Source organism: Neoarius graeffei, chromosome 3 (assembly GCF_027579695.1).
Source record: "Neoarius graeffei isolate fNeoGra1 chromosome 3, fNeoGra1.pri, whole genome shotgun sequence".
Taxonomy (NCBI): domain Eukaryota; kingdom Metazoa; phylum Chordata; class Actinopteri; order Siluriformes; family Ariidae; genus Neoarius; species Neoarius graeffei.
The window spans coordinates 49,205,595-49,224,983 of NC_083571.1; the positions used below are offsets into that span (position 1 = coordinate 49,205,595).

At 41.6% G+C, this 19,389-nt stretch overlaps 1 protein-coding gene across 2 annotated transcripts in view; it reads left to right on the top strand.

Moving 5' to 3' along the window:
- Nucleotides 1–19,389, top strand: part of arhgef40 (Rho guanine nucleotide exchange factor (GEF) 40) — an 85,223-nt gene that overhangs the window by 40,512 nt on the left and 25,322 nt on the right. For both annotated transcript variants that reach the window (XM_060916962.1, XM_060916963.1), the window contains exons 9-19: nucleotides 1,293–1,386; nucleotides 1,980–2,066; nucleotides 2,234–2,350; nucleotides 3,657–3,755; nucleotides 5,444–5,595; nucleotides 7,332–7,470; nucleotides 7,560–7,679; nucleotides 7,772–7,963; nucleotides 8,050–8,562; nucleotides 10,201–10,580; nucleotides 14,936–15,185. In XM_060916962.1, the coding sequence (XP_060772945.1) occupies nucleotides 1,293–1,386; nucleotides 1,980–2,066; nucleotides 2,234–2,350; nucleotides 3,657–3,755; nucleotides 5,444–5,595; nucleotides 7,332–7,470; nucleotides 7,560–7,679; nucleotides 7,772–7,963; nucleotides 8,050–8,562; nucleotides 10,201–10,580; nucleotides 14,936–15,185 (2,143 nt within the window). The remainder of the gene's footprint in view (nucleotides 1–1,292; nucleotides 1,387–1,979; nucleotides 2,067–2,233; nucleotides 2,351–3,656; nucleotides 3,756–5,443; nucleotides 5,596–7,331; nucleotides 7,471–7,559; nucleotides 7,680–7,771; nucleotides 7,964–8,049; nucleotides 8,563–10,200; nucleotides 10,581–14,935; nucleotides 15,186–19,389) is intronic.

Here is a 19,389-nt window from a genome sequence, read left to right on the forward strand (position 1 = left end):
ATGACAGTAGAACTCATGGCTATGTTTAATAGTAAAAGTAAGAGCATTTCCATATGCACAGTGTGCCAGAACTCACAGGATTGGGACTAAACAGCTGTGTGGCCATAAGAATACCACTTGTTAGTGAGATTAATTGGAAGAAAAGGCTTCAGTTTGCTAGGGAGCATAAAGATTGGACTCCGGAGCAATGGAAAAAGGTCATGTGACCTGATGAGTCCAGATTTACCCTATTCTAGAGTGATGTGTGTGTCAGGGTAAGAAGGGAAACTCATTAAATGATGCACTCATCATGCATAGTAGCCACAGTACAAGCCTTTGAAGGCAATTTTTTTTTTAATCAAAATTCTATTTATCTCATTTTATTAAATATAGGAATGCATTTTTGATAGCTATTTTGTCACAGCTATAGCAAGTTATGAGTGTTTAAAATATGCTATGTAATATATCAGTCCATATGCCAAAGTAATGGCCGTAAACAAGATTCGTTGAGACTTGTGCGAGACATCGTAGGACGGAAGTAAAACGTACAGCGGAAATCAAAGCGACCAACATCTGCCAATGTTGTCAAAAGACGCGCGCACCCTCTTTCAAATGCTGATGTAATCAAGCCGGAAGTTTTGTTTGTTTTGATAGCAATCAGGAAAGTTTGAAAAAAGTAGGCAGTAATCGTCATTTAAACTCGTTTTTGGGCAATATTTCATTTGGAAAACAGTTTTCAAAATGGCGGCACTGACACCTGGCTGACACTTCACGTTTTGAAGTCTCGCACAAGTCTCGTGAAGATCACGTGGATAAGCGACGCGTGCCGTGGACCAAACGAACTAAATTCAACATGGCTGAAAACCAAATGGGCTGATAAGTATAATATTTAATTGGAATTAGTTGCCAATACGAGTCATGATATAAGGTTACTAAAACCGAAAACGTAATTGAATAACACGTTAATTAAGAAATAAAGCAAGTTTAAAAATGACTTCAGTTCTCCTTTAAAGCCAAATCCATTTTGATCTACATAACCATATAAAAAAAAAAAATCCGTGTATTCTGAAGAATAGTTTCCCCCCTTATCCCTAAATTAGGCCATATGTGGGCATTAGTCCAAGGCCTTTGCCTACAATGAGCCGACATTCCTAATCTGGAGGTTGTTTTTTTTTGGGGTGTGTGTGTGTGTGTGTGTGTGTGTGTGTGTAAATTTTTTCCATTAATTTTTTTCTTTTTCTTTCTTTCTTTCTTTCTTTCTTTCTTTCTTTCTTTCTTTCTTTCTTTCTTTCTTTCTTTCTTTCTTTCATCAGACCTGCAGCCAGAGAAAAGGGCTTGACAGTGCTGGTGGACAGTAGGCAGGCTTCTCCATCTGAGCTTTGCTTCTCTGCCTTGAGGTCATTTAAGGTGAGACATTGTATTATTAGGATATATTTAATAGTTATTCCACGAAACCGAGTCGTACATGAGCTGGTAGCCGACGAGGCGCATAGCACCGAGTTGCCTATAAGCCACGTACGACAAGATTGAGTGGAATAAATGTTTTATTATATCCACATTCACTGGATTTTGAGAAACAGAGCATTCTTATTTTTTGCAAATTCGATAAATAAAAACTTTGTATAAAACATCCGACAAAATAATTTCCGCTTAGAATGTAAACAAACCAGTGAAATGACAGTCACAATTTGTGAAAAATGCCATAATAATAATTCTTGAAAAATAAAAAAGATACATTCTTACCATCAAATACTTCTATTCCATTTTTTATTGCTTTTTGGTATTTTGGGGGGCTTTGTTTTCGAGTAGAGTTTTTATTTTGTCCTCAGTTGGTTCAGCAACATGCTCTGCATTTTTTTTTCTCTACTCGTGGTATATGAGCTGATATCCTAGTAGTAGAGTAGCCAATCAGAGTGTGCAATTGCTCATATCCACTGAATGTGGATAGAATAATATGTATTATATATGTTTGTATACACTTGATGCATGTGTGTGTTCAGACTCAGGTACCAGCAGGCCTTGGCTGTGTTCTCATTCTTACAGAGGAACAGCAAGAATCAACCCCGTATAACCTGGATGGGATAGAGGTGCCCCACATAACTCTACCTATCATGATAATAATAATTACAAAAAAAAAAAAAGATGAGCCAACAATTAAAAAAGGAATCCTAATTTCAGACCATTTAGAATGAGCCGTATAATGGAGCCATGCAATTTTAAATTAGTCTCTCTTTAACTATTTTAACTCACACAGGTACACACAATAAAAGGAACTGGAGTCCTTCAGCAGTATGTGGATAGACAGCAGCTGACTAAAGAATTGGATGGAGACTTTGAGCACTCACATAATGACTGGTTATCATTCCGGCTGGTGAGAATTCCTTTATTTATACATACTGACTGTTAAAAGACACCAGCATAAAGCTGTTTAAACATGTTCAAGAGGTGACATTGTATGAAAGTGAGAAGTGTAATGACCTGATATAGATAAAAATTTAGCAGCCTCTGTAACTGCAAATTTTTCACCAGTTGCATTGAAAAAAGCACATGCATATGAATTTTCATTGTTAATTTCGCATGAGAAACTAAAATTATGTAAATGATTTAACACCATTTATACCACAGCACTATTGAATTCTCAAATCTAATTGGTCAAAAGGCAGTTCCAGTTGCAGTTCAAATCATATGTTTATATTAACTTGCTCATTCTAATATATTATCATTTTTGTAGTAACAGCTAATTCACAGGGGATTAAAAATGAATGTCATTGTTGATATAGTTGCTGATATAATTTTTTTTTATTTTTTATTTTTTATTTAGATATTTAACAGTTTTGGTAGGAGTCTCCAGTGCCAGTGCTTTCTAAAAGTTACTTTAAGCTTAAACTTGGATGATGGAGGGCTTTGGAGTTCCATCCATCCATCCATTATCCGTAACCGCTTATCCTGTGCAGGGTCGTGGGCGAGCTGGAGCCTATCCCAGCTGACTATGGGCGAGACGCGGGGTACACCCTGGACAAGTCGCCAGATCATCACAGGGCTGACACATAGAGACAAACAACCATTCACATTCACACCTACGGTCAATTTAGAGCCACCAATTAACCTAACCTGCATGTCTTTGGACTGTGGGGGAAACCGGAGCACCCGGAGGAAACCCACACAGACACGGGGAGAACATGCAAACTCCACACAGAAAGGCCCCCATTGGCCACTGGGCTCAAACCCAGAACCTTCTTACTGTGAGATGACAGTGCTAACCACTACACCATCGTGCCACTGCTTTGCAGTTCCTTTAACAAATAATTTTTAGCATCAGCAAATTGTGGTGATATAAGAAGAATAAAGCACTTCCGGATGTGCTCTTATAGTTACCCAATCAAATTCTGGATGATAACAGCCCTCCATTTCGCAGCTCCATTTCATACCACCCATCCACTGATAATTTTCCTATAACACCATGCCCTGTTATGTTTTATTCCTTACTTACTCATGTGTACCACCTTGATTTGAGGACTTACTGCAACAAGAGTTGTTACACATTTAGAAAATGAATTTAGGATCATCAGTAAAAAACACCCTTAAAATGACATAACTTAACCCATGAAATATCTAAACCAACAGCAACAGTAGGCCCATCTTATAAACTGTTCTTGGTTTCCTCTCCTTGTGTGTAGAGCCTGGAACAGCTGACTGAACGCTGTGAGAGTGTCCTTTGTCTGTTGGAAGTTGCACTAATGTCTATGGGCACAGAACCACTGCCTGACTGTATTAAGGTAATGTAGTAATACATCATGCAGTATAGAACTGTTTTCATATTTTAGTGAATTTACAGTGAATTCATATTTACATATTTATTTCATATTTACAGTGAATTCATAAAGTATTCAAACCCTCTCTTCTTATTTTCAGCATTACACCTTTTTTTAAGTGTTCAATTCTTTTTTTCTACCAGCCTGTAAAAATTCTCCATAAAAAAGGTTTGCATGTGCAGAGGCGAATGAGAAGTGATTGCAACCAGATGAGATTGATTGGTGGTAATTATGTTAAACAGTTCAGTATTGTGAAGATGGTGACATCTGAAGGCTGGATTATACTTATGCATGTGCAAGATAGCTGCCATTTGTATCCTGTGGTTGTTTGGAGCGTCGCCTGTGCATGGCCTCAGAAATTAAAGCTACATCTCTACGTGGAGAGATATCAATGAAAATAACGGGGACAGTATTGCACCACATGACAGGGTGACCACAACTAACGAACAAAACTTTTGTTGTGTCCCAAACTGTATACTTATGTCCTGTTCTAGACAGTTATTGCAAAAGGTAGTTATTATAGACAGTAATAATACCAACTGGTTTTCCTATTCTGTTTAGTGCTTGAATTTTAAAAATCTCAAGTCGTCTGCAAACCTGTTTTGTGTATTCGTCTTCTGCATTTTCCATCCGTTATCCGTAACCGCTTATCCTATGCAGGGTCAAAGGCAAGCTGGAGCTTATCCCAGCTGACTATGAGTGAGAGACGGGGTACACCCTGGCCAGATTATCTCAGGGCTGACACAAGCAACAATTCACACTCACATTCACACCTACTGTATGATCAATTTAGAGCCACCAATTAGCCTAACCTGCATGTCTTTGGACTGTGGGGGAAACTGGAGCACCCGGAGGAAACCCACATAGACACAGGGCGAACATGCAAACTCCATATAGAAAGGGCCCCGTCGGCCACTGGGCTCGAGCCCAGAACCTTCTTGCTGTGAGGCGAGAGTGCTAACCACTACACCGCCGTGCCGCCCCTTCTGGATTTTCTAGAGCAGTAAATACTTTTGAACCTAAGGTCACTGTAATAGTTCCTGATGTGGGTGGAGCACAGAAGCATGGCAGGCGCGAGTTGATGTTCACATGCACACTTTATTTTCCTTATTTTAGCTTTTCAGCTGTACTCACTCACTCATACCATCACACACACAACACACACATGCGTCTGCTCTCCCCCTCCTTTTATGCTCCATCCCTGCAACAAACAAATGCATGCACACACACACACACACACACTCATTAATTGACACCAGGTGTAATGACTTAGCCACTTACCTTCCCCAACCCCGCCCTCCATTCACAAACTGACGCTTGGCCACGCCCCTGTTGCCACAGTCACCATTTTCTATTTGAGATGTAGCTCATAACAACACTCATGATGACAGTGGAAAGTTTTAACAGAGAAGGCGCTTTAATATTGCTGTGCAAGGAGTCATTTTAGAGTTTGACTTGGAAACCAGATCAACAGGGATATTTTGGTGCTGACATGCCATCTAGTGGATATTGCTTTAAATTTTTCAGATGCGCATAGTTAGGTATGCAGGCAAGCATATGTAACACTGCAGCTCGGGTGGCTGAAGCTTCTGCATGAACAATTCATGATTTGTCAAATGAAACCTTTGTGTGTTTTTTTTCTCCCACTTCAGTCTGTACCACTAAGTGTTGAAAAGCACAAACAGCTGATGACTGGGGTTCTGTCTGACCAACGGTTGACAGAGCTACAAAGACGGGGTGGGGCTTGGCTGGCTGGACTGGCTAATGGAACATCCAAACTGGCTCAGAGGTCACCAGACTGCAGGTAGCCGTAGAGACTGAATTAAATGAATAAAAACAGTATGTGACTCATTTCAAATTTTCCATTTGTATTTACAACCCCCATTTCCAGAAAAGTTGGTATATTTTCCAAAATGCAATAAAAACAAAAACATGTGATTTGTTCATTCGTGTGAACTTTTATTAAACTGACAAAAGTACAAAGAAAAGATTTTCAAAAGTTTTACTGACCAACTTAATTGGAGTTTGTAAATATAAACAAAGTTAGAATTTGATGCCTGCAGCACTCTCAAGTTGGGGCAGAGGCATGATTACCACTGCGTTACATCATCTTTCCTTTTGTTAACACTTTTTAATCATATGGGAACTGAGGAAACTAATTGTTGCAGTTTTACAATCCAAATTTTTGTTCATTCTTGCTTGATGCAAGACTTCAGCTGCTGAACAGTCCATGGTCACCATTGTCTGATTTTCCTCTTCAAGATGCACCATACATTCTCAATAGGAGACAGATTTGGACTAGTAGCAGGCCAGTCAAGCACACACACTCTGTGTCATGCTGTTGTAGCCCATGCAGAATGAGGCCTGACATTGTCCTGCTCAAATAAACATGGACTTCCCAGGAAGAGACATTGCCTTGATGGAAAAATATCTCTCTAAAATCCCAATATATGCCTGTGTGTCAATGGTACCTTCACACGCATGCAACTCACCCATGCCATGGGTACTGATGCATCCCCATACTGTCACAGATGCTGGCTTTTGCACCTTTTTCTGATTACAAACTGGATGGTCATGTTCACCTTTGGCACAGACAACTAAACATCCAGTTTTCCAGAAAACAAATTGAAATGTGGACTCATTTGACCAAAGCACACGTTTCCACTGTCTTTCGGTCCACCTGAGATGAGATCGGCCCCAGAGAAATCAGCAGCATTTCTGCATAGAATTGATGAATGGCTTCCTCCTTGCATAATAAAGTTTCAGTTTGCATTTCTGGATGCAGCAGTGGACTGTGTTAAGGGACAACAGTTTTCTGAAGTATTCCCAAGCCCATGTGGCTATATTTATCATGTTAGCATGACAGTTTCTCAGGCAGTGCCACCTGAGGGCTCGCAGGTCACGCACGTTCAACAATGGTTTTCAACCTTGCCCTTTATGCACTGAGATGTCTCAGAAATCCCTGAATCTTTTCACAATATTATGTACTGTAGATTTTGAAAGATCCAAATTCTCTGCAATGTTGCACTGAGAAATATTCTTTTTGATTTGATTAACAATTGTCTCACGAATTTTAGCACAAAGGGGTGAACCACGACCCATCCTTGCTTGCAAACACTGAGCCTTTGGTGCATGCTCCTTTTATACTCAATCATGATACCATCACCTGTTACCAATTAACCTGCTTGTTGTGGAATATTTCAGAATGGTGTTACTTGAACATCCTATAAACTTTTCAGTCTTATTTTGTCTCTGTCCCAACTTTTTTTGAGTGTGTTACAGGCATGAAATTCTAACTTCTTTTATGTTTGTAAAATACAATTAAGTTGGTCAGTAAAACTATTGAAAATCTTTTTTTGTACTTTTGTCAGTTAAATAAAGGTTCATGTTGATTAACAAATCATAGATTTTTGTTTTTATTGCATTTTGGAAAATATCACAACTTTTCTGGATTTTTTTTTTTTTATGGTGAATCATTTACCCCACTAAAAAAAATTAGTGTTTTGACCCAACTCTCTTGTATGTGTTTCATATTTTAAGAGCTGCCTTGGCCGCAACCTCCAGTCTTTATGACAGTGTTGATGATTCACTCCATCGACTGGTGCGTGTTTCTAATCAGAGGAGTCATGACCTGGAAGCACTCAGTAGACTGGCAACTCTAGTGGACAAACTGGATAAGGTGCTCAAGATATTTCCAGTTTTGTGGAACTGATTTCTATACACCAATATATAAAGCTTCCATAGATTGCAAATCTCTCTCATCCTTAGTGTGAGAAAGAAATAGATCGTGTGCAGGAGCAACTGGAGGAATATAAAGATCCTCCTCTATCATTAAGCCGCCTCTCACTCAAACAGCAGAAGTTCAAAAGCTTCAGGGAATCTACCATGGTGAGTGTGTGTGTGTGTGTGTGTGTGTGTGTGTGTGTGTGTGTTAAAATGAAGGTATATAAACTATGTCACTGACAAAATTGTATGTGCAGGAACTCCACAGTGAGACATTAATGGTGCTGGGTGAGGTGGAGAGCTGGTCCGAACTGGAATGGGGAGGTCTAACGGCAGTCCTTAAGCGACTTCCATCAATCAGAGAGAAAGTGAGAGGAACATCTCACCGCCTGTCTGACTGCTGGACCCAACTGGACAACACCCAAAGACTACTGTCCACTCTTACTGAGGTACCGCATGCACATACACCACATAAGTATTCACTTCCATCCCCACACAAGCACTTATCTAATACTAACACCTCCTCCATCTACAGGCCTCCCAGTGGTGTGATGTGGTCTCTTCCTCCTCTCCCCACTCCCCGCCTTCCTCTCCTCTGTCCTCTCTCCCTCCCATCCCTCCATCACGTTTCCAAGATGCACGAGCTTTGGCTCTTGAGCTTGGTGGCGGTGCTCTGTTGGACCTCTGGGCCCAGACCCTGGATCGTTACCAACACACACTAGCACAATTCAAGACCCGCATGCTCCAGGCTGAACGTGGCATTCCCCCCATCCAGGGTCAGGATCCCAGTGTGGCCATGACACAGGCACCAAAAACATCTGTCTCCAGTACCTCTAGTTTGTGGGAGATAGAGGGAGAGGGAGATGGAGAGTGGTGTGGAGGAGGAGGGGAAGGAGGGATGCAGTCTTGGGGCTCGCTAGCCTCACTGTTCCGTCCACAGAACTGCTCAACGCTGAAGATAGGTGAAGAGAAGAAAAAGGAGGGGGCTGCAGGGACTGTGGGGGGAGGAAAGTTCCTGCAGAACTTGCTCAACCCAAGCAAGAAGAGTGTGAGTGGTGGTTTCTACATGTATCTGAGAGCAGTCGTTGCATTGTTAAGAAAATGTATCACAGTGAAACGAGAGGCTTTGTGTTTGTGATAGTGTGGAGGGTTCTGACTCTGAATCCACTACCAAGAACTGTTTTTATTTCATCATTGTAAGACTTACCAGACAGGCATTTGTGTTAGTGAGGCAAGGAAATAGAATTATAATCCATATCAATCCATATCACCAATCAAAGCATAACAGGAACAGAAAAAAAAAGCACACACACACACACAAAAAAAAAAACCACAAGCAGAAGGTTTTGGGTAACAGGAATCACCAAAGAAGGAAAGTGAACTTAGGACTGTGTTAGAAATTCATAGAGTTCACAAAAACACTAGATGAAAAAATGACAAGTGAAATGTACTCCAATGGGTAAGAACACCACCTGGGAGAGCAGTTATGGCTGGGGCAGAGCCGTGTCCCACAGCCCCACTGGGTTTCTTAAAGCAGGGTGGATCTAACTAGGTGCTGCAGTCCAGGTAGGGATTGGCTAATAGCAAGAGCTGAGGGTATAACTAGATCCTCCACCTAATTGTGCAGTTTGGCATGGAGTCAGGCTAGAGCTAGATTGCACAAAGATTGGAGCAATAAACAGACTGAAAAAATGTGAGAGAGAACACAGACATCTCCATTCACCAAAGGCAGAGGGTCAGACATCAGCAAGACAGCATCTGGAACTTTGATAGGACAACACCACAGTCGTGACAGAATATACAGAGCATGCTGCTAGAACGGAGAGTGGACCACCAAGGATGGTGCCAGATATCCAATTCCTTTCAGGCTTCATTTGGGTTGGAAACACCAGTGAAATCTGAATGGTTAAAGTATGAACACATTTTCACAATAAACAAGGGAAGTAGTCAGGCCAGAGAGCATAAGCTGTGTTATGTGGCAATCATTTATCAAACTCTGATATAGAATGTTATGCAGTTATTAATAGACAAGCAAGTTTTTAGGGTTTATATTTTTTAGTTAACTGCATTTACTATTTTTATTTATGAAAAATAAAATTTCCTGTGGGCGGCACGGTGGTGTAGTGGTTAGCGCTGTCGCCTCACAGCAAGAAGGTCCGGGTTCGAGCCCCGTGGCTGGCGAGGGCCTTTCTGTGCGGAGTTTGCATGTTCTCCCCGTGTCCGCGTGGGTTTCCTCCGGGTGCTCCGGTTTCCCCCACAGTCCAAAGACATGCAGGCTAGGTTAACTGGTGACTCTAAATTGACTGTAGGTGTGAATGTGAGTGTGAATGGTTGTCTGTGTCTATGTGTCAGCCCTATGATGACCTGGCGACTTGTCCAGGGTGTACACCGCCTTTCGCCCATAGTCAGCTGGGATAGGCTCCAGCTTGCCTGCGACCCTGTAGGACAGGATAAAGCAGCTAGAGATAATGAGATGAGAAAATTTCCTGTTGGTAACTAGATTTTGACAAAATTCTATTAGTTTTCCTCAAGACTTTTTTGTAGTGGACTCAACATTTGCCTCCTACTGTGTTTAATACACCACACAATCACACTGGGGAGTTTTTCTGTCTGCATGCAAGTTGTATAATTATAATGTCCTTTTGTTCATAGCAAATAAGCTTTCCTTTCCCTTCGCCTCATTTAGCCCACTGAAGCCCCCCTCCCTCCTAAACCACCTCGAAGACGTCACCCAAGCTTTGACCTCCAAGCCCTGCTGGCACCCCGTCGTTCAGCTGCAGCTACACCAAAGCCAGCAGAGGCGCCGCTTGGTGTGAGCAGCCGCTCATCTCCCCTGTCCTGGCTGGGGAGGAAAGCCGTAGCTGAGCCTATCCTCATGGCAGGGATTGCGACAGCTGTACCAGGATGGAAGGAAGAGAAAGTTGGAGGAGGGGGTGTGTTGATAAGGGGCGTGGAGGTCAGCAGTAAAGAGGTGGCAGATCATACAGGGTTTACCAGACAGCACGTGCTGCTTGGTCGGACCGAAAGAGAGACAGGAGTGGAGAGGCCTGGCACTACGGCGCAGAGGTATGCATGTGTTTTAGAGACTATATGTGGTTTTAAGGATAAGTTTTAATCTGACGTGTAGACTTTGATTATGATTATGGAACTTCATGTTCTGCTTGCTACTTTACAATAGACACTGATTCAGGCTATTTCCCTGTGTGTGTGTGTGTGTGTGTGTGTGTGTGTGTGTGTGTGTGTGTGTGTACTCATCATGCACTGCCTTCAATGACTTATTTTATACAGTATGCTCAGTACATTTTGTGGTATAAAAAATAATTAACATGCTGAAACCCGAAGCCACAGAAGAAATAGGTTTTATTCAATCTTACAAGATAGGGCTCTCTCCTTCAGAGAAGCACGTATCTCAACTCTTTCGTGCTCCCTTTATAGCCTGAATATGTGAAAACCTTGAAAGTGGGTGTATGCGCAAACATTATCATAACAGATACAGAATGAATGCAAACAGTCACGTACACACACACACGTACACACACACACACACACACACACACACTCGAGAATAAAAACCTTTGTGGTTAGATGGTAGAAATTACGCATTTAAAATTTTCTTAAATACTTAAAATTTTCCATTACAATTTGATCTGGCAATGGTTTTGTAGCATCTATATAGTGCCAGACCAATACTATGAGTTATTGCTCAAAAATATGCCAAAAGACACTTCTTTTAAATTAAAAAATTCAGTTGACTAGATTTATTAGGGAAGTTATTGAAGGTTTTGGCCAAAAATGAAATTTTTTGAAAAAAAAAAAAGCCTGAAGAGTTTGATTGAAAAAACAAAAACAAACGTAGACTGCTTTTCAGATTTTTCAAGTTTAGGTCATAAAAAGCATTTTCCCTGACACCCAATTATTTTTGTTTAGTGGACTGAAAGCTACTGAATTCAAATCACAGACTTCCAATTTTATTTATTTTTTATTTTTTTTAATAGATTAATAAATGGGCGGCACGGTGGTGTAGTGGTTAGCGCTGTCGCCTCACAGCAAGAAGGTCCGGGTTCGAGCCCCGTGGCCAGCAAGGGCCTTTCTGTGCGGAGTTTGCATGTTCTCCCCGTGTCCGTGTGGGTTTCCTCCGGGTGCTCCGGTTTCCCCCACAGTCCAAAGACATGCAGGTTAGGTTAACTGGTGACTCTAAATTGACCATAGATGTGAGTGTGAATGGTTGTCTGTGTCTATGTGTCAGCCCTGTGATGACCTGTCAACTTGTCCAGGGTGTACCCCGCCTTTCGCCCGTAGTCAGCTGGGATGGGCTCCAGCTTGCCTGCGACCCTGTAGAAGGATAAAGCGGCTAGAGATAATGAGATGAGATGAGATGAGATTAATAAATGGGCGGCACAGTGGTGTAGTGGTTAGCGCTGTCACCTCACAGCAAGAAGGTCCGGGTTCGAGCCCCATGGCCAGCAAGGGCCTTTCTGTGTGGAGTTTGCATGTTCTCCCCGTGTCCGCGTGGGTTTCCTCCGGGTGCTCCGGTTTCCCCCACAGTCCAAAGACATGCAGGTTAGGTTAACTGGTGACTCTAAATTGACCATAGATGTGAGTGTGAATGGTTGTCTGTGTCTATGTGTCAGCCCTGTGATGACCTGTCAACTTGTCCAGGGTGTACCCCGCCTTTCGCCCGTAGTCAGCTGGGATAGGCTCCAGCTTGCCTGCGACCCTGTAGAACAGGATAAAGCGGCTAGAGATAATGAGATGAGATTAGATGATGAGATGTGATGAGAATAATAAATGGATTTAGGGCCACATGGCCATAAATTCTGCCCTATTTTTTTCTTGCTTCACCATGATGCAATTCAAGATACTACATCATGTATCACATGGTGGGCTTTCCCCGTTTGCGCAAGGCATTGTGGGATACAAATTTGAAACGGGAGAGAACAATGGAGGACGTGAGTGTGCGAATGAAACCGGAAAGATCAACTACAGTAACAGAAAGCATGAAGAAAAGATGTTATGTTGCGAAGGAAAGGAAATGCAAGACCAAACTAATATCGGCGGTCAGCGAGCACCTCAGTGTGATCAGCTGTTCGTTTAGCGACAGAATGATGTAACTGTCAGTGTATGGTCAATGTAAACCTGTAGATGGCAGTAATGCAACACTGGATGTCAGCTGCCGTTAAACCCAAAAGAAGGAAAAGAAGAAGAAGGTAAACCTGCGCATGCATACATGGACTTCCTCTGTCTGCTTGATTGCGCGACGCAAGTGATTTTATGCACGTTATTTGCTTGGGAATCCCCTCAAATTAAGTAACTTACCAGCCACAAAATGGCCTGAGTTTTTTTTTTTTTTAGATATTACAAAAATAAACATATATCACAATGACCAAATTTCAGAGGGAACTAAATTTCACCAATTTTATGAACTCGAAAGGCTGTCTACTTTTAAATGGGCCTATATTTCTTTACAAATAATATTAATAGTAATAATAATTAGAAAGTGATTATCATACCTTGATGGATGGTGGCTCCAGTCGAGCCATGATAGAAGAAAATAGGGACCATGGTACAAAGCAAGGAGTGAGAAGTGCTTTAACTTATTAGAGGCAGAGGTCTGTTTTTGGCTTTGTAGGCAAGCATCATTATTGTAAATCTGATATATCCAGCTACAGGAAGACAGTGCAGGATTCATAGCAATGGGAGAACTTGCGGAGCTTGAAAACAAGTTGTGCAGCTGCATTTGGGATCAGCTCCACAGGAGTACAAGAATTGAAATTACAAGGACTGGAAAAAGAAAAACCCTGAGCAGCCTCTGTTTGATAGAAATGAACAGATGGTGTAAATGAGAAACCCACATGACCAAGTCAGATTAGAGATGTGAGGCAAGAAAGGTAGCTTGCTGTCCAGGTCTACCCCAAGGTTGTGTGCAGTGACAGATGGTAAGTGACTGAACACAGCTGTTTTGAATGTGGTCGGTACATGATTAAAAAAACAGCAAAACAAGAGCTCAAACAAGGTAGGTAAGCCCAGCCAAAAGATGTATGCAACATTTTTTTTTCCTATCATAGAAAGAAAGTAAACAATTCTACTGTACTGCATGTAAAGCTATAGTCACACTACAGCTTGAGATGCTTTGCGATGGGTTATTGATGAAAATGAGGTGTTTTGGTGATAATGCATGGCGATATACAGGTGAGCTAAAAGTTGTGGTCACACAGCAGGCAAACACTTGACTGTCATGCCTTCGCGTGCTCAAGTGGCCACACTTGCTCACAGGACCCAGTCATTATGGGAAACACCTGATGCTGATTTGAACACAATCAGCACATGCATATAAGGACGCTGTTTTCAGAGGCTTTGCAAAGTATTATCATCATCACTGTCATGTTTGTTTCTAGCCATATTTATGACTCTGGTTAAATTCATGGCTTTATGACGCTGCTTTCTGTTTTGGTTTTGTTTGTGTTTTGGTTTTGTAAATATCACACCTGCTAATAAACACTCTTCCTGCACTTAGATCCATCTACTGCCACACACCTGACAGAATACTTGCAAAGTCTCTGTGAAAACAGCATCCTTAAATACACGTGCTGATTGCGGTCAAATCAGCATCAGGTGTTTCCCATTACGACTGGGTCCCAAAAGCACGCACAACCTGCTCCGAAGGATCCCTGCTTGTAAACGATCCCTGATTGTCTTGGCGAAGGTTACGCTATGCCGAGCTGCTGTGTTGATGAGGCCCCCGTGAGCATCGGGGACATGGATTCGAGACAATTACATCTCAAGAGGCTCGGCGAAGGTTCCCCAAGCTTCGGGAAATATTCCCAAACCGATCTGCGAGCATTTGCCACTTAGTTTGCCAACAAAAACATTGGCACTAAATTTCAATGCGTGCATTGAAATTTTTTGCAATGTTTTTGGCCACTCACAAGGTGGAGACACCAAACAACAACTTGCGAAGCTTGGAGAACATTTGCCGTGCATCACACGATGGGTGACAGTGCTACCAATTTTTAATCACCAAGTATTCGCAAATCCATCATGAGTTGTAGTGTGACCAGGGCCTAACAGACAAGGAGCAGCTTTTCTCCAAGTGCCTAATGGCTACACTAAAACCCTGTATAATATATGCACACTTCATCTTCTATCTAAGATAAATAATTTGTGAAAGGACTGCATGTTTACCAGCCTCTTGCCTCTGTGGGATTATGTACTATTTCTCTCCAGGGCTGGCAGGTCTGTAGTACACTACAGTAGATAACCAATTTAGAAATAAGGTAGCAGACATGCCCAAATAACTGTCACAGAGTCTAGTCCCTTGTAGTATGAACTTGCATTGTTGTTGTATCTGAGAAAATGAACCCATCACTAATATAAACAGTACTCTTACAGTCTATTTCTCTCATTCTGTTTTGCTTTCTTAGTAAGTTGTATCTGCAGTGGTGTCGGTTGGTCAATTCGGAAAGACAGTATGTAGCTCTTCTAAAGGCTGTGGAGGAGACTTACCTCCCTCTGCTGGACTGTACTGATACACCACTCTGTCTGAGAGGAAAGGCTGACTCAATCTTCTCCAACTGGACCAGCCTTGCCACTTTTCATTCGCAGCTACTCCTTCCCGCCATCGAGGGTGCCCTCTCTCAAACACTACAGCAAACTGACTGCTTCAGCAAATATGTAAGTTTTTGTTTCTGTATTTGTAAACACTCTCTGCATTTCAGGATTTTTCCTTTTGACTGAACAGTGCATCTCCTTTATCATGAGTGGCTAGCTAATGGCAAGGGGTCAATGAGTATTTGTTAAAGGTAATCCCAGAACTAGTGATGCACTGTTTGTTTGTTTGTCTTTTGGACCATTTTTGTTATTACAGTTCTGACTATGAGCCATGATAGCAATCAAATACTCTACAGTGCTGACTCAGGAAACTTCTATTGCATGATTCTGCATATCATAAGGGCATGTTAGTGGCCTGTTTTAAAGGGGAACTGAAGTCATTTTTAAACTTGCTTTATTTCTTAATTAACGTGTTATTCAATTATTTTTCTGTTTTATTAACCTTATATTGTGACTCTTATTGGCATATTATACAACCCCGATTCCAAAAAAGTTGGGACAAAGTACAAATTGTAAATAAAAACGGAATGCAATAATTTACAAATCTCAAAAACTGATATTGTATTCACAATAGAACATAGACAACATATCAAATGTCGAAAGTGAGACATTTTGAAATTTCATGCCAAATATTGGCTCAATTGAAATTTCATGAAAGTTGGGACAGGGGCAATAAGAGGCTGGAAAAGTTAAAGGTACAAAAAAGGAACAGCTGGAGGACCAAATTGCAACTCATTAGGTCAATTGGCAATACAGTGGTGCTTGAAAGTTTGTGAACCCTTTAGAATTTTCTCTATTTCTGCATAAATATGACCTAAAATGTCATCAGATTTTCACACAAGTCCTAAAAGTAGATAAAGAGAACCCAGTTAAAAAAATGACACAAAAATATTATACTTGGGCATTTATTTATTGAGGAAAATGATCCAATATTACATATCTGTGAGTGGCAAAAGTATGTGAACCTTTGCTTTCAGTATCTGGTGTGACACCCTTGTGCAGCAATAACTGAAACTAAATGTTTCCGGTAAGTGTTGATCAGTCCTGCTTGGAGGAATTTTAGCCCATTCCTCCATACAGAATAGCTTCAACTCTGGGATGTTGGTGGGTTTCCTCACATGAACTGCTCACTTCAGGTCCTTCCACAACATTTTGATTGGATTAAGGTCAGGACTTTGACTTGGCCATTCCAAAACATTCACTTTATTCTTCTTTAACCATTCTTTGGTAGAACGACTTGTGTGCTTAGAATCGTTGTCTTGCTGCATGACCCACCTTCTCTTGAGATTCAGTTCATGGACAGATGTCCTGACATTTTCCTTTAGAATTTGCTGGTATAATTCAGAATTCATTGTTCCATCAATGATGGCAAGACGTCCTGGCCCAGATGCAGCAAAACAGGCCCAAACCATGATACTACCCCCAACATATTTCACAGATGGGATAAGGTTCTTATGCTGGAATGCAGTGTTTTCCTTTCTCCAAACATAACGCTTCTCATTTAAATCAAAAAGTTCTATTTTGGTCTCATCCATCCACAAAACATTTTTCCAGTAGCCTTCTGGCTTGTCCATGTGATCTTTAGCAAACTGCAGACGAGCAGCAATGTTCTTTTTGGAGAGCAGTGGCTTTCTCCTTGCAACCCTGCCATGCACACCATTGTTGTTCAGCATTCTCCTGATGGTGGACTCATGAACATTTATATTAGCCAATGTGAGAGAGGCCTTCAGTTGCTTAGAAGTTACCCTGGGGTCCTTTGTGACCTCGACGACTGTTACACACCTTGCTCTTGGAGTGATTTTTGTTGGTTGACTGCTCCTGGGGAGGGTAACAATGGTCTTGAATTTCCTCCATTTGTACACAATCTGTCTGACTGTGGATTGGTGGAGTCCAAACTCTTTAGAGATGATTTTGTAAGCTTTTCCAGCCTGATGAGCATCAACAACGCTTTTTCTGAGGTCCTCAGAAATCTCCTTTGTTCATGCCATGATACACTTCCACAAACATGTGTTGTGAAGATCAGACTTTGATAGATCCCTGTTCTTTAAATAAAACAGGGTGCCCACTTACACCTGATTGTCATCCCATTGATTGAAAACACCTGACTCTAATTTCACCTTCAAATTAACTGCTAATCCTAGAGGTTCACATACTTTTGCCACTGACAGATAGGTAATATTGGGTCATTTTCCTCAATAAATAAATGACCAAGTATAATATTTTTGTCTCATTTGTTTTAACTAGGTTCTCTTTATCTACTTTTAGGACTCGTGTGAAAATCTGATGATCTTTTAGGTCATATTTATGCAGAAATATAGAAAATTCTAACGGGTTCACAAACTTTCAAGCACCACTGTAGGTCATTAACATGACTGGGTATAAAAAGAGCATCTTGGAGTGGCAGCGGCTCTCAGAAGTAAAGATGGGAAGAGGATCACCAATCCCCCTAATTCTGCACCGACAAATAGTGGCGCAATATCAGAAAGGAGTTCGACAGTGTAAAATTGCAAAGAGTTTGAACATATCATCATCTACAGTGCATAATATCATCAAAAGATTCAGAGAATCTGGAAGAATCTCTGTGCGTAAGGGTCAAGGCCGGAAAACCATACTGGGTGCCCATGATCTTCGGGCCCTTATACGGCACTGCATCACATACAGGCATGCTTCTGTATTGGAAATCACAAAACGGGCTCAGGAATATTTCCAGAGAACATTATCTGTGAACCAGTGGCGGATGCTGGTTTTTAAAACAGGGGAAGCCCATTTTACGCATTCATCGTAAAACCTGTAGGCCGGATATCAAAGCTTAGAAAGGTGTGCCCCATTAGCATAGTGAACTAGACAACCCCACCTAGTGGCAGAAAGTATTTTTGCTTGTACATTTCATGTTATAGTCTGGCTTGCCAGGCTAGTGCCTCATATCCTTAATCAAAAATATCAAACATCCAAAAATCACTGGCTATTCAACGAAGAGCCTTGAACATCATACCCTGATATGCAACAGAGAGTCTTTAACACAACACCCAGCTGTGCAACACATCCTTGAACATCTTCTGCAACACAGTCTGGAAATTCATAACCAGGTAGGCTATGCAACACACAGAACCTTGAATATTATACCCAGGTATAACCTATAACACAGAGCCCACCATTCTCTTAACATTACTGAACAATATACACACTTCAGATTCATGAACATTATATGATGCACACTATTTATACACAAATTCTGCCCTCCGCTCCTTTTCCAGAAAATGGTCTGTGATCCCAGACAGCTAAGTCTTGCACATGAAGTGACATGCTCATTGCTCGTTTCATGCCTTTTGCAAGCCCTTTTGAAATTCACCAGGTCCCCAAACCCATCTTTTGACCAAACTAAATTTCCCTGAGAGGGCTTCATCAAAAGACATGGCCAACAGTACATTTTATTAGTCACAGGAGACCCAGTCAACCAGTTCACATTTTCATACCAAGACACCTGAAAAGACCTGTTGTGACCTACTGATTTTTGAATGAGATTAAGCTTGGGCTTTGGTCTGCCTTGCTCTTTAATTCTCACTTTCTCCTCATATGGCAGTGTCAAAACGTTTTGACAAAAGCATGTCCACGATGTTTGCCATTATAGCAGATAGATACCAGCTGTTAGCAGCTAGCACTGCAGATCCCAATAAGGCTCAAGCTAGCCTACAACCACGTTGATTGAACTACAAATGAAATAAACGAGTGAATTCACGAATGATCAAACTGATAGAATGGATGAAAGTTAACGGAGCACAACGAGTAATATTTACATTTGCAGAGTAATGTACAGAGACATCAATGAGAAGAAACGTTTATATGAAAAGAAATTCGGACAGCACTTTGGCACACGACTACACTTTCTCAACATCCGCTAGGGACTGACTGATCATGCTTCCGTGTTCCTCGCCGAAGTACAGCAACCCCGCCCTCCTCATGTCTTTCAAACGCCACCTCCAATAATCCTTTATCAGCCCGGCTTCTGGCCCTCCCAATGTCTCGTTTACCCCCAGAGATACCCGGCTTCCCCGGAAGTGACGATTTTGTCGATTTTAACCAATAACAACTAGCCGAAATTAGCTGTTCAGAGCCATCTCGTAGACTGCAACGGATACCCGGCTGCCAGTCCATAGAGCCCATTGAAATAAGAAAGGTTACAGCCTGGCAGCAAAGGTGATTCTCGTAGCGAACTGCAAGTTCGTCAGACATCACTCAAATAAGTTACAGGATGACATAGGGATAGTTA